General features: G+C 39.3%; 2 protein-coding genes across 4 annotated transcripts in view; both read left to right on the forward strand.

The window, feature by feature from the left end:
• The window catches only part of GNB4 (G protein subunit beta 4), a 41650-nt gene that overhangs the window by 13345 nt on the left and 14777 nt on the right, over window positions 1–13528 (forward strand). For 2 of the 3 annotated variants that reach the window (XM_036349581.1, XM_036349582.1), the window contains exon 2: window positions 7417–7514. In XM_036349581.1, coding sequence (XP_036205474.1) covers window positions 7458–7514 — 57 coding nt within the window. In that variant the 5' untranslated portion in view covers window positions 7417–7457. Of the gene's footprint in view, window positions 1–7416; window positions 7515–12214; window positions 13235–13528 lie in introns of those variants that run through there. The other variant, XM_036349583.1, reaches the window with a different exon arrangement.
• On the forward strand, window positions 3018–4383 carry LOC118676151 (acidic leucine-rich nuclear phosphoprotein 32 family member B-like). The gene has a single exon (XM_036349585.1). It carries the CDS (start codon window positions 3536–3538, stop codon window positions 4307–4309), a length of 774 nt encoding a protein of 257 aa, XP_036205478.1. The 5' UTR covers window positions 3018–3535; the 3' UTR covers window positions 4310–4383.

Raw genomic sequence — 13528 nt, forward strand, 5'->3', positions numbered from 1 at the left:
TGTAAATTTCACCCATGTTTATGTGCTAACTAATCTTCCAGTGAGGGAATGTCTTTGTGAAGGTGTTAGAGGTGATGATGAGAGTATGAGGGATAAGGAGTAACCTGTGTTCCCTTTAAGGCTGCTGGTGCATGTGATACTAAGTGTTGCAGGATGCAAACGTCAGGAAAATCAGAGCAGTAGAATAAAACTAAATGTGACAAAATGAACTCACTGTTCAAGGTCCCTTTGATTGATGGGTTTTGAGAACATTGGTGGTGAGGGTAAGGAGTTGGGGATGGAGTGGAATCCCAAATGGCTGGCCTGAGTCACTCATTAGCTGTTGGTCTAAACCCCTGACAGCAGTTGTATGGTATCTTGGTAAATAAAGCGGGATGCTGAAGTAGCATTGGTGGATGTCTGTTCATCACAGACCAATGTCACACACTTGCTTTTTAATTAGTAAAACCTCCAAGGTCTTATCTTGTCCCTTTATGCCGGGGTCCAACCCCAGCAGGTCCAGGGGTCCCTGAAGGTGTGGATGGAGTCGGCGAAGAAGGAATGACACGGAGACAACATTCAGTTGATCAGCAGCCTAGCCAGGATCTCTAGCCAGGACCTCCAGCCAAGTTCTGGTCTGGATCTCCAGCGAAGTTCTGCTGTTTATTGTCTTGTTACATCCGTATTTATACCAGTTGATTTTAATCCTGTCAATTTCTATTACAAAAGTTAGGGTGTTTCTTATCTCCATTCCAGGGAGTAAAGATTATGTAGCTTAAGCATGATTGTTTGTAGTGATTAACTACCCGCCTGGCACTTAGTTAAGGAGTTTTATCCCCTCCCTGACTTCAGGGAAAAATTCCTACCTGGGGAAGCAACCTTTCTAGGAGGGGCATCCCCTCCCTGACTTCAGGGAAAAATTCCTACCTGGGGAAACAACCTTTCTCGGAGAGGTGACCTTGGTTAAAACACACAGCGCTAAGGGGAGCAAACATATTAAGAACAGTATGCTATATACGCCAGGTCCTTTGAAACATATGCTGTGCAGATGTTTCTTTCCTGCAGCGACTGTGTCAAGCAGCAAGGATGGACCGGCTTCCGGCACCTTTAGGTGTTATAGCTTTCTGTTAGAATGAAATCTGCACTGGGGGAAAGACTCGAATTAACACTAGAGTACTAATTATGATCGGCAACTTATTATTGGTAGTAAGGAGAGAGAGAGAGAGAGAGAGAGAGAGAGAGAGAGAGAGAGAGAGAGAGAGAGAGAGAGAGAGAAACAGAAGAGGAGGGAAGAGAAGAGAAGAGAAGAGAAGAGAAGAGAAGAGAAGAAAAGAGAAGAGAAACATCGGTGTGTGAGTGAACATTAATCAGTTGCCTTCCGCAGGTGCCCCCACCAGGGATCCCCTGCAACCTAGGTATGTGCCCCGACTGGGAATGGAACCTGAGACCTTTCGGTGTATGGGTGATGCTCCAACCAACTGAGCCACACGGGCCAGGGCTATTATTGGTAACTTTAAATATTTTACTTTTGTTAAAGCTGTGAACACATGGAATTGTAGCTACCTTTCCATGAATATGTTAATTGCACAAGTCATCTTTTGTCCAGTGACGCCAAGTCAGCAAGTAAACTAGATCATGATGCCTGTTAGGCTCTCATAAACATTTGCTAGATGGAATTCTGATATCCCTGGTTGTCATATTTTCATTCTTTAGCAGTAAGATTCATTAAAAAACATTTTCATATAACAGAGTAATATGTAACCAAGTCTGATAAATTTAAGGCTTTTTTTTCTGGTTAAACAAAAACAAATTATGTGACTTTAACGCGATACAAGACTATGTGACTTAGTGATACAGGGTGAGCCTCACATGGTCCTATCAAAAAATCCAAGAGGCGATAATACTTGAGTAGAGTCATATGAGAAAAGATAGACTGTCAAGGTTATGGTTTGTAATTTACATAATCATGATTTATTTTCCTAATGTTTAGTTCACACAGTCTTAGGAATCCTAAAACTAGAGGTGTCGCGACTTAGAGAAGGTAGTTTTAGGACTAAGTAAAAGGTAAATAAATTCACTGTCAACTATGCTGTTTGACATAGCTGACAGTGAATTTATAGAACTTGTTACTTTGAGGTAGTACAGCTAAAAATATAAGCACACTAAAATGGTTTCAACAGATACACCGACGGTGGTTTCAAAATGTATTGCATAAAGTTTAAGGGAAATCTTCAGTATATTGAGTTCAGCTGCGTTCTCATGAAACAATTGGTTTTGGTGGCGTAAACCTTGAACATTTGTAGCACTTGCATCTTGATGTAATTATTATTAGCCAGCTGCTTTTCTGAGTGGAGTGGGGCCATTCCTGTGAGGGAAGGTGTTAAATACATGTTTGTTGAGTGGAAGAGTGGGCCACATGATGACCTGGATTGACTGTAGGTCAGGAGAATGCTCATTTTTTTTGTATTTTAGGCCTATAGATAAAAATAACAGGAATAACGCAAGAAAAAAAACTTTCTGAAAGTTTCCCAAAATGTTGACCGGAAAAAAAGCTAGATCTATTCATTTAAAGCTTCCAGTGTAGCCCAGCTGCTGTGGCTCAGTGGTTGAGTGTTGACCTATGAACCAGGAGGTCACAGTTTCAATTCCCTGTCAGGGCACTTGTCTGAGTTGTGGGCACATCCCCAGTAAGGGGCGTGTAGGAGGCAGCCAATCAGTGATTCTCATCATTGATGTTTCTATTGCTCTATCCCTTTCCCTTCTTCTCTCTCTAAAAATATAATCAATAAAAACATATATTTTTTTAAAAAAAACTTATGTGATTTGAATTCATTTGGTGCCACAACCTCACCTGATCTAATAGGACACTTGCTGGCCGATTTTCCCCCACCTCGTATGAATGTGCTTACGTTTTTGCTACAGGAGCACTCCTTCCTGATTATGTGACATCCTTTCCCAGGGTCTAGTGGGGTATTATGTGATATATAATGAATACACTTTTTTAAAATCTGAAAACTTCCAAATTCTGAAACGGATCTGGCCCTAGGGCATAGGGTAATGGGTTGTGGACCTGAGAGAGTGTGTGCTTACACATCTGCGTTTCCTCTTAGACTGCCACGTGCTGGAGAGCTGGGACTGCCTTATTCACGCGTAGCCCCGATTCTTGGCACATAACAGAAATTCAGTCAACATTTGGTGAAAGAATGAACTACGTTAGAAAATAGCAGTTAGGCGAAGGGAAACAGACCTGACCCTGGGAGCAGCACCTTATTTGTTTCCCGAAACACAGACAACACAGGTTGCCTTCGGTTTACAAGACGCTGAATTGGTTTACTTCTGGGACATTTAAAAATATTCAGTGTAGGCTCCCTCGAGTAACTTGGCTCCGGGGGTTCCGCTCGCCTGCCCGCAAGCTGCCCGCAGCTCAGCCCCACGCCCGCTGGCCTCCGCCGCAGCCGACCCCTCCCAACAGCCCTCGCTGCGCAGGCCGGGACGCCTCTCCCCCCTCTGCCCCCGCCGCGGAAAGTTAAGTTTGAAGAGGGGGGAAGAGGGAAACATGGACATGAAGAAGAGGGTGCACCTGGAACTGAGGAACCGGACCCCGGCCGCTGTTCGAGAACTTGTCCTGGACAATTGCAAATCAGATGATGGGAAAATTGAGGACTTAACAGATGAATTTGTGAACTTAGAGTTCCTCAGTTTAGTAAATGTAGGCTTGATTTCAGTTTCAAATCTCCCCAAACGACCAAAATGGAAAAAGCTGGAGCTCAGTGACAATAGAATCTCTGGATGTCTGGACATGTTGGCAGAAAAACTTCCAAATCTCACACATCTAAATTCAAGTGGAAATAAACTGAAAGATATCAGTACCTGGGAACCTTTGAAAAAGTTGGAATGTCTGAAAAGCCTGGATCTTTTGAACTGTGAGGTTACTAACCTGAATGACTACCGAGAGAGTGTCTTCAAGCTCTTGCCCCAGCTGACTTACCTGGATGGCTATGACCGAGAGGATCGAGAAGCTCCTGACTCAGATGCTGAGGTGGACGGTGTGGATGAAGAAGAGGATGATGAAGAAGGAGAAGATGAGGAGGACGAGGAGGATGAGGATGGTGAGGAAGAAGAATTTGATGATGAAGAGGATGAAGACGAAGATGTAGAAGGAGAAGAGGATGAAGATGAAGTCAGTGGGGAGGAGGAAGAATTTGGAGATGATGGAGAAGTTGATGAAGATGAAGACAATGAGGATGAGGATGAGGATGAAGAGGAGGAAGAATGCGGGAAAGGTGAAAAGAGGAAGAGAGAAATAGATGATGAAGGAGAAGATGATTAAGAACCCAAATCTGCAAAAAAAAGAACTGTTCAGTATTGGTTGGAATGCTCATCATATGGATTTGGTAGCTGTTTTTTTTTTTAAAAAAAAGGTAACTGTGATACAAACCCCAGGACACCCACCCACCCAAAGAGCCAAAGAATAGTTCCTGTGACATTCCGCCTTCCTCCATTTAGTCCCTTTTGGAAATTCACCACCAAGCTTGGGGACTGCACCCCAACAGAACTGTAAGCGTTGCTAGGTTTTCCTATAAGACTCTTGCTGTAGCGTGGATAGCTGTGATTGGTGAGGCAACCAGCTGTGGCTACCAGTTACACCAAGACTGTAACAGCATTTTTACTTTCTGTACAACAAAGAAGCTTTGTGAATAAAATCTTAACATTTAAAAAAATATATATTCAGTGTAGCCCTAGCCGGTTTGGCTCAGTGGATAGAGCATTGGACTGCAGGCCAAAGGGTCCCCGATTCAATTCTGGTCAAGAGCACGCACCTCGGTTGCAGGCTCCTCCCCAGCCCGGGCGCTGGTTGGGACGTTTCTTTCACATCGATATTTCTCTCTCTGTTTCCCTCTCTCTTCCACTCTCTCTAAAAATCAATGGAAAAATACTCTTGGATGAGGATTAAAAAATAATAAAATAAAAATCCCACACCCAACCCAAGGAAAAAAAAATTCAGTGTAATGAGAAATTTGATAGCAAAATGAAAAACCAAAACTTAATGCCTATGCTACAGTTTAAGCATCTCTAACTTCTATTTTTCTCTCTTATCCGTTCACCCATGCCACTCTTAAGTTTTTTGCTGACTTCTTGAGAGAGAAAGCCACATGGGTATATCCGTATACAGAATACTTGGGATGAGTAGGCAAGAGTGTATTTAAATTCCTTGTTAGGAATGATCATAAAAGCTTTTTAAATATCCTACCTAACTCATTATGGGGTTAGGGTTTTTTTGAATTTTACAAAGTGTAGAAATTATATTTTCATTTTATATGCTTTCATGATCAGAATGAAAATTATTAGTAGCTAAGCTACTTGTATTTCTGTCTCGTATGATTAAAATAGCTATTCACTAACACAGCAGTATAATTGTACAAGCTACATAATGCCTTGCTTTATTAAAAATTCTGTGGACATTTGAAGAAGTGGAGGGAGAAGGCAGTTTGAATTATGCAACTGTATTTCCCATTTTGTTTAATAAATTGGCTTGGACACAGTGGCTCATTGGTACTTTTGATATTTGTAACTGGTACAGCTGGCTTTTAAAAGATAACTGATATGCTGCTTTCTGCTCCACTTACATGCTCTCACTGTATGATAGTTACCTAAACTGTGTTAAATGAATCAAATATTCATGTCAAAAAAGAACTTGGTCAAGAAGTTACAGTAGTTGAAAGAGCATTTTAAACTAGTTTAAAAGTTGTTTTACTCAGCAATTTCAATACCACTTCAGAGTTGAAGTGAATAAAGATGGATACCTGAAAAAAGTTCTTATGGGAATTTGGGTTCTAATCATGCCCTGAGCAGATATAAACTGAGCCTTTTGCTCAGAGAAGCAGAGGAAGTAATTCTGTAGAAAGAGGAAAAACAAAGATCTGAAGAGAAAAGCAGGACAGTTAGAAAACGAATGCTACCAGTTTTAGCCTCTGGTCTCTTCCTGAGGTGGTAAGAGTCATGCCTTTTGGTTCTGTGATTCATCCTAAATCTTTAGAACAAAGTTCCCTTTATTTCTTAAGCGATTTCAGGTTAGCTTATTTACTGAAGAAGAAAGTGTCCAAGTCCCTGCATTAAGGAGCTTATATTCTGCTAGAAGGAAACAAGACAACAAATAAGCAGATACATGCTAAATGGTGTTGAGTCTTTGGTGACCTGATTGAGAGAGAGTGAGGAGGCTAGATGGGTGCATAAGTGCTATCAGGGAAGGTCCCCGAGAGGTAGCATGGAAGCAGAAGTAAAGGACCTGGGGCGGGGGGAGGGGGGAGTGTAAGAGCATTTCAGGCAGAGGGAAGAGCAAGAGTAAGGACTGGGAGGCCAGAGCTACTTGGTGTGTTCCAGGAACATGAAGAAAGCTTCTGAGGGGCTGGATCCGAGTGAGAGAGAGACAGATGAGGTCAGAGGGGTGTGTGTAAGAGTTGAGTAGGACTCTAAATCAAAATAAAGAGTAAGTCTCTCCTCCGAGTGGAGCGGAAAACTGCAGTAGGAATTAAAGCGGAAGAGTGATTTGTGCTTTGAAAGGATCACTAATTGCTATATTTAGAATATAGATTGGAGCGTGGTTGAAAGCAATAGAAAGGAGACCCGGTGAGAGATGATGATGGCTTGGACCAAGGCGCTCAAAGTGGACATAACCAGGGTTGGTCAAATCCTGGAATCTTTTTTGAAGGACTGTTTGGCATGCGTTGCTGATGGTTTCCGTGTAGGGTGTGAAGGGAACAGAAGTTAAGGATGACTCCCATGTCTTTGGCTTAAACGATTGGAAGGATGGGATTACCGTTTACCGAGATAGGGAAGACCTGGGGTAGGGTGGGGTTAGTTTTGAAGCAGTAAGTTGGAGGTGTTTATTAGACATTTAAGTGGGTATGTCTGTGTGTGCCCTGTTGGGAAGTGCTTCTCACAAGACTCCATTCTAGTACGAATTCTCTCTAGTTTAGTCTTGAAAACTACAATTCAAGATTTCGCTTCCATCCTCTAGTCCAGTGATGGCGAACCTATGACCTCTGACACGAACTCATTTTTTTGGTTGATTTTTCTTTGTTAAATGGCATTTAAATATATAAAATAAATATCAAAAATATAAGCCTTTGTTTTACTATGGTTGCAGATATCAAAAAATTTCTATGTGTGACATGGCACCAGAGTTAAGTTAGGGTTTTTCAAAATGCTGACACGCCGAGCTCAAAAGGTTCATCATCACTGCTCTAGTCACATTCCGCCATAATACCCTTTATAAATAATCTCGGTCTATATGTACTTAGCAATTTTACATTCTAGTAATAATTGACTATCTCATTGGCATTTCAGAAGGAACAAAAAGAAACTATATGTCAATATTTTCAAAGTAGATTAACCTGTAAATGGAGAACTGAATTCGTCTCTTTCTATTTTTTATAGTTGTTTTGTGTTGTTAATTTTGAAGTAAAAATTTTCCAAAAATGAGTGAACTGGAACAGTTGAGGCAGGAAGCCGAACAACTACGGAATCAGATCCAGGTAAGAGCAATCCTTTTCATTTTCTCAAAAACATTTTTAACATTTTTATCTCATACCAGTAATGAATGAACTAGATTTGTTCATTAGGTCATCAGTCTACAGATGTTAAATAATTTATGAGACAAGAAATGGTCAATTTGTTTTATCATATATTTAAAGAACTCTCCAGAAATCATTCCTAACAAATACGTATGTTGGACTAATGGCCTCTGTGTCCCAAAGAAGTGAATATCATATATGTAATCCCTCCTGAAAGACAAGCATACTTCTCTTCTTAGTCACACACCTGGAGTCATAGTTTGATTTTTTTTGGTGCAATACGACGAGGCAGATTATCACATTGTAATATACTAAAAATTATTCACCTGTAAAACATTACATTGCAAAAAACATTAAAAGGTATTAGTGGCATAATAAAGACGTGTCATCTTTTACTCTTGCAAATCAACTGAAAACAGTAAAGAGCATAAGAAACAAATACAAGCTCCATCTTTAACACAATTGAAAGACACTTGGAACTTCATAATAGGATGGGGAAAGTTGTCAAATATAGCGATGCTTTGGGGGGAAGGCTCTGAGAGGGGTTTCTGCAGCTGTGAATCTCATACAGAGTAGGTGGCACTCCCTCAGGGACAACTCCAATAATCCTTTTTTGGAGCAATGGGAACAGATGCTTCTCTGGACTGAGGAATATCAAGATAGGCAGAGAAAAAAAATGAAAGGGTACAGACTTGCCATCTTTTAGGAAGCCTCTTGTTGACAGAGTGGAGGAGAGAGACTTGTGGGTAGCCTGGCGTTGCTTACTTCTTTTCACAGGGAAAAAGTAAGGGCTGAAACAACTTACAAATCTAAATGGAGGCCTTTGGCATGAAGCAGGGAGAATCTCTAATAACTTGGACTACCGCCGTGGCCCTCTCCAATATGAGCTTTTGCAATAGGTATTTTGGAAGAACTCATCTCATTTAAAAGTGAAGAGTAAGAAAAAAAGGAACAAGCACAGGCTCTCTACAAAGATATCACAAGAAAGGAGGGACAGGAGCAGGAGCAGGGAGAACAAGGACTGGGCCAAGAACACTCACTGGGGAAAGGTTGATTGAAATAACCAGTGGATTGAAATCATAACCAGTCTTATTGCCGGGAATGCAAAGAAGTTAAAGATCTAGATGTGAGTAAGAACTTGGAGTTGATACCTTAGGTGTCTGAACAAAGCTGACAAAACAAAGAGGGATTTATTTTGCCTGGAATGATCAGGGAAGGCTCCATGGGCTAACCTCTGAGTTAGATGTTGTTGCCACCACCAGAAAGGATTCCCTCTCTCTCTACTTTTTGTGACTTGCTCCATATGCTGAGCAAGATCTACTGATTAGCCAAGCACATGGTCACATGCCCATCTTATTTTTAGAAAATTTCTCTGTATTTATGAGTTTCTTTCTTTTCTTTTTGGAGATTTTACAAATAAGCGAGATCATAAGGTATTTATCTCTCTGACTTTTTCACTTAGCATAATGCCCTCAAGGTCCATCCATGTTGTTGCAAATGGCAAGATTTCTTTCATTTTTATGTCTGAGTAATATTCCATTATATAGATGTATCACCTTTACTTTATCCATTCATCTGTCAATGGACACTTAGGCTGTTTCCATTTTAGGCTGTTGTAAATAATGCTGCTATTATTCACAGAACATGGGACGTCTGTATCTTTTTGAGTTAGTATTTTCATTTTTTTTCAGACAAATACAGTTCTTCAGAAGTAGAATTGCTGAATCATATGGTAGTTTTATTTTAAATTTTTTGCGAAACCTGCATTCTGTTTTCCAAAGAGGCTACAACCAGTTCCTTAGTACACCCCAACAACAGTGCATCAGGAGTCCCCTTTCTCTACATCCTCACCAATACGTGCTATTTATTCTTTTTTTTTTTGATAATAGCCATTCTAACATGTAAGGTGATATATTGCATTGTGGTTTTGATTTGCATTATCCTGATTATTAGTGATGTCAAACACATTTTCATGTATTTCTTTACATTTTATTTGGAAAATGTCTATTCAGATTCTCTACCCATTTTTTAAATCAGATTTGTTGTTGAGTTGTATTGGGTTTATTTGTGGGCTGTCTTCTGTTCCATTGATATGTATGCTTGTTTTTATGCCAATACCATACTGTTTTGATTACTGTAGCTCTGGAATATAGTTTAAAATGAGAGAGCAGCTGATGCCTTCAGCTTTGTTTTTGTTTCTAAAGATTTCTTTTGTTATTTGGGTGTTTTTTGTGGTTCCATACAAATTTTAGGATTTGTTCTATTTCCTTGAAAAATGCCATGGGCTTTGATAGTGATTACATTGAATCTGCAGATTGCTTTGGGTAGTATGGACATTTAAATAATACTAAGTATTCCAGTCCATGAGCATAAAATATCTTTTCATTTATTTGCATCTTCACATCAGTGTTTTATAGTTTTTAGTGTTTTATCTTTTACCTCTTTGTTTAAATTGATTCCTAGTCTTTTAATTTTTTGATGCAATTGTAAATGGGATTGTTTTCTTAATTTCTCTTTTTCATAGTTCTTTATCAGTATACAGATACACAACAGATTTCTGTATATTGATTTTGTATTCTGCAACTTTGTTGAATCCATTTATTAGTTCTAACAGGTTTTTTTGTGTGTGAGTTTCTAGGATTTCCTATATATCATACTGTGTCATCTACAAATACAGTAGTGATATTTTTACTTCCTCCTCCCCCAACCCCCCATTGATTTCAGAGAGGAAGGGAGAGGGAAAGAGAGATAGAAACATCAATGATGAAAGAGAATAATTGGTCGGTTGCAGGCCCCAACCAGGGATCAAGCCTGCAACCCAGACATGTGCCCTGATGGGGAATCAAATCGTGACCTCCTGGTTCATAGGTTGACAATCAACCAATGAGCCATGCTGGCCAGGCTTTTCATTTCTTTTTCTTGCCTAATTGCTTTTGCAAGGACTTCCAGTGCTATGTTGAATAAAAGTGATGAGAGAGTGGACATCCTGGTCTAGTTTCTGATCTTAAAGGAAAAGCTTTCAGCTTTTCACCAGTGAGTATGATGTTAACTGTGGGCTATATATATATATATATATATATAGCCCACATATATAGCCTTTATTATTTTGAGCTATGTTCCCTCTATGCCCACTTTGCTGAGAGATTTTTTTATTATATATGGATGTTGGGTTTTGTCAAATGCTTTTTCTGCGTCTATTGAGATGATCATATGATTTTTATTTTTCATTTTGTTAATGTGGTTTATCACATTGATTGATTTGTAGATATTGAACCATACTTGCATCCCTGGAATAAACACTTGGTCATGCTGTATGGTCCTTTTAATGTATTGTTGAATTCCATTTGTTAATATTTTGAGATTTTTTTTTGCATCTCTGTTCATCCAGGGATATTGACTTGTAATTTTCTTATGCTATTCTTGTCTGGAATGACTGGCCAAGCACATGGCCACTTGCCCATCTCATTTAATCCTCATAGCAACCCTGTGAGGTAGATGGTGTTACTTCATTTTGTAGCTGAGGAAACTGAACCTCAGTGAGAGAGAGAAAAACATAGATGTGAGAGAGATACATTGGTTGGTTGCCCCCTGCACGCATCCCAACCAGGACTGGGGATCAAACCTGCAACTCAGTTACATTCCCTTGACTGGGAATCGAACTCGTGACCCTTGGGTGCTTGGGCCAACACTCTAACCACTGGGAAACACTGGCCAGGGCAACAGATTTATTTTATTTAATCCTCACTGCTTTTAAGAGTGGAAGGGCTGGAGGGAGGGAGAGAGAGAGAGAGAGATAGAGAGAGAAACATCAGTGTGGGAGAGACACGTCAATTGGTTGCTTCCTACACGAGCCCTGACCAGGGCTGGGGATCAAACCTGCAACCCAGGTTTGTGCCCTTGACTGAGAATGAACCCATGACCTTTTGGTCTGTAGACCAGCACTCTAACCACTGAGTAAACCTGCCAGGGTGGCAACTGATTTTTTAATTGAATGACTGAATTAAGAAGATGACCTAAATGATATAGTTCATTTCATAAAGCTTAAAATCAGAGAGCCCTTTTTTTAGAATTTAGTCTTCAAGTCCACCATTTTTGGAACATAGTTCAGGCCATCACTGTCATTTCTGGAAATCCTTTTCATTGCAGGAAAGTGGGCTAAATCATTCCTTGCCAAATGAGGTTTCTTAACCCACAATTTGACTAAGAATGAGAGAATCAAATCGTATGTTTGTATAACTACTTATAACACCCTGACATAGAGATATTCTAAGTGTTTATAAATAGGTTGAAAGGGCAGCCAGAAAGATTATGCAGTCCATCTAGTCTTTGCTGCAGGTAGAGGCAGGCCTTTTCCCCCTTCGCTGTGGAACACGTCCATCTGGCACATTTATTCAACAAATATTGTGTGCTTCCTCTGTGCACGAGCACGCTAAGCATAGTAGGGAAAAACAAAGTTGAAAAGGATATTACCCTAATATTTGAGGGGGAAAATTGTTTCAAGTCCAGTAGGAAGAGTTAATTGCACTTCTGATTTTCTCATGTTATATGAATCCTCTAAATTTATTATTAAACTTGGTTTAAAATATATTTTGCTTATTATATATGTTCTTTCCTTTCCTTATTTTGTTATATTGATTTCTGTTTCATTATCTTCCTTTTGATAATTCCCTTCAGTTTGTGTAAAAGTTTAAGATCTCTGAAAGTCTACCCTAAAATTCTTAAGCATAAACACCAGCTTACATGCTATTAATATAAATATATAGATGTGCAACTTAGTATAAACTGTGGCTATTATATAAATGTTGTTTTTCCTGAAATGTCATGTCTTTTTCTCATATTGGATCTAAAATATTTTATTTCTAATAGCATCTGTATCCAGTGTATTGGAAAGCATTTCCATAGAAGTGCTATGTAGTTTTAAAAACATTTCTGAAATGACCGGGTTATACTATAAATATCATTCCTATCACCTCGACTTCTAGATGCCAGAACAAACAGAAGGGGAACTCAGATCTCTTGCTTTTGCTGCAGCTTAGTAACAAATATAACTGTGGATACTGTGGCCTTATTAAATCAACCTAGTTCATTTTTACTCAGGGAATACAATTAAAAATTTCTTCGTTATAAACCCAATATATATTTGCACAATGAAATACATTAGGGAGTCCATAAGTAAGTCAGTTTGCCACAGATATATGATTTTTCAACAAGGGTAAAAGATCAGTCAATAGGGAAAGAATAATTCCTTTTAAAATGCTGGTACAACAGGATATCCACACACAAAAGAATGAATTTGGACTCCTACATCATACTGTGTATAAAAATGAACTCAAATGGCACCCAAATATAACAGCTGAAAGTGTAAAATTCTTAGAAGTTAAACATAGTTGTTAATCTTGGTGACCTTAGATTAGGTAACAGTTTAATATGCCACTAAAAGCACAAGCAACTAAAGAAAAAATATACTTCATGAAAAGTTAAAAACCTGTATGTCAGAGGACACTATCAAGAAAATGGAAAGTCAGCCTACAGAATGTGAGCAAGTGTGTAAATCATACACCTGATCAGGGCTAGTACTCAGAATACGAGAACTCCTACAACTCAACAATAAACCCTACCGGTATTGAAAATGGACAAAGGATTTGAATAAACAGTTCTCCAAAGAAGATACACAAATGCAGGTATGCACATGTAAAGATTCTCCACATGAAAAGATGCTCAATATCACTAATCATTGGTGAAATCAAAACCACTAGATAAAACTTCACCTCCACTAAGATGGCTGTAACAATGCAAATTAAAAAAAGAAGACAGCAACTGTGCTGGTGAGGATGTGAGGACATTGGAGCCTTAATACATTCATGTTGGGACTATAAAATGGTGCAGCTGCTGTGATGAACAATTTGACATTTTCTCAAGTTAACAAAAACTCGTACATGAATGTTCAATGCATTATTATGCATAAAAGCCAGAAA

The sequence above is a fragment of the Myotis myotis genome, unplaced genomic scaffold (assembly GCF_014108235.1).
Source record: "Myotis myotis isolate mMyoMyo1 unplaced genomic scaffold, mMyoMyo1.p scaffold_m19_p_2, whole genome shotgun sequence".
Taxonomy (NCBI): domain Eukaryota; kingdom Metazoa; phylum Chordata; class Mammalia; order Chiroptera; family Vespertilionidae; genus Myotis; species Myotis myotis.

Coding starts and splice junctions, on each gene's coding strand:
- LOC118676151 (XM_036349585.1), top strand. CDS start 3,536: ATGGACATGAAGAAGAGGGTGCACCTGGAACTGAGGAACCGGACCCCG.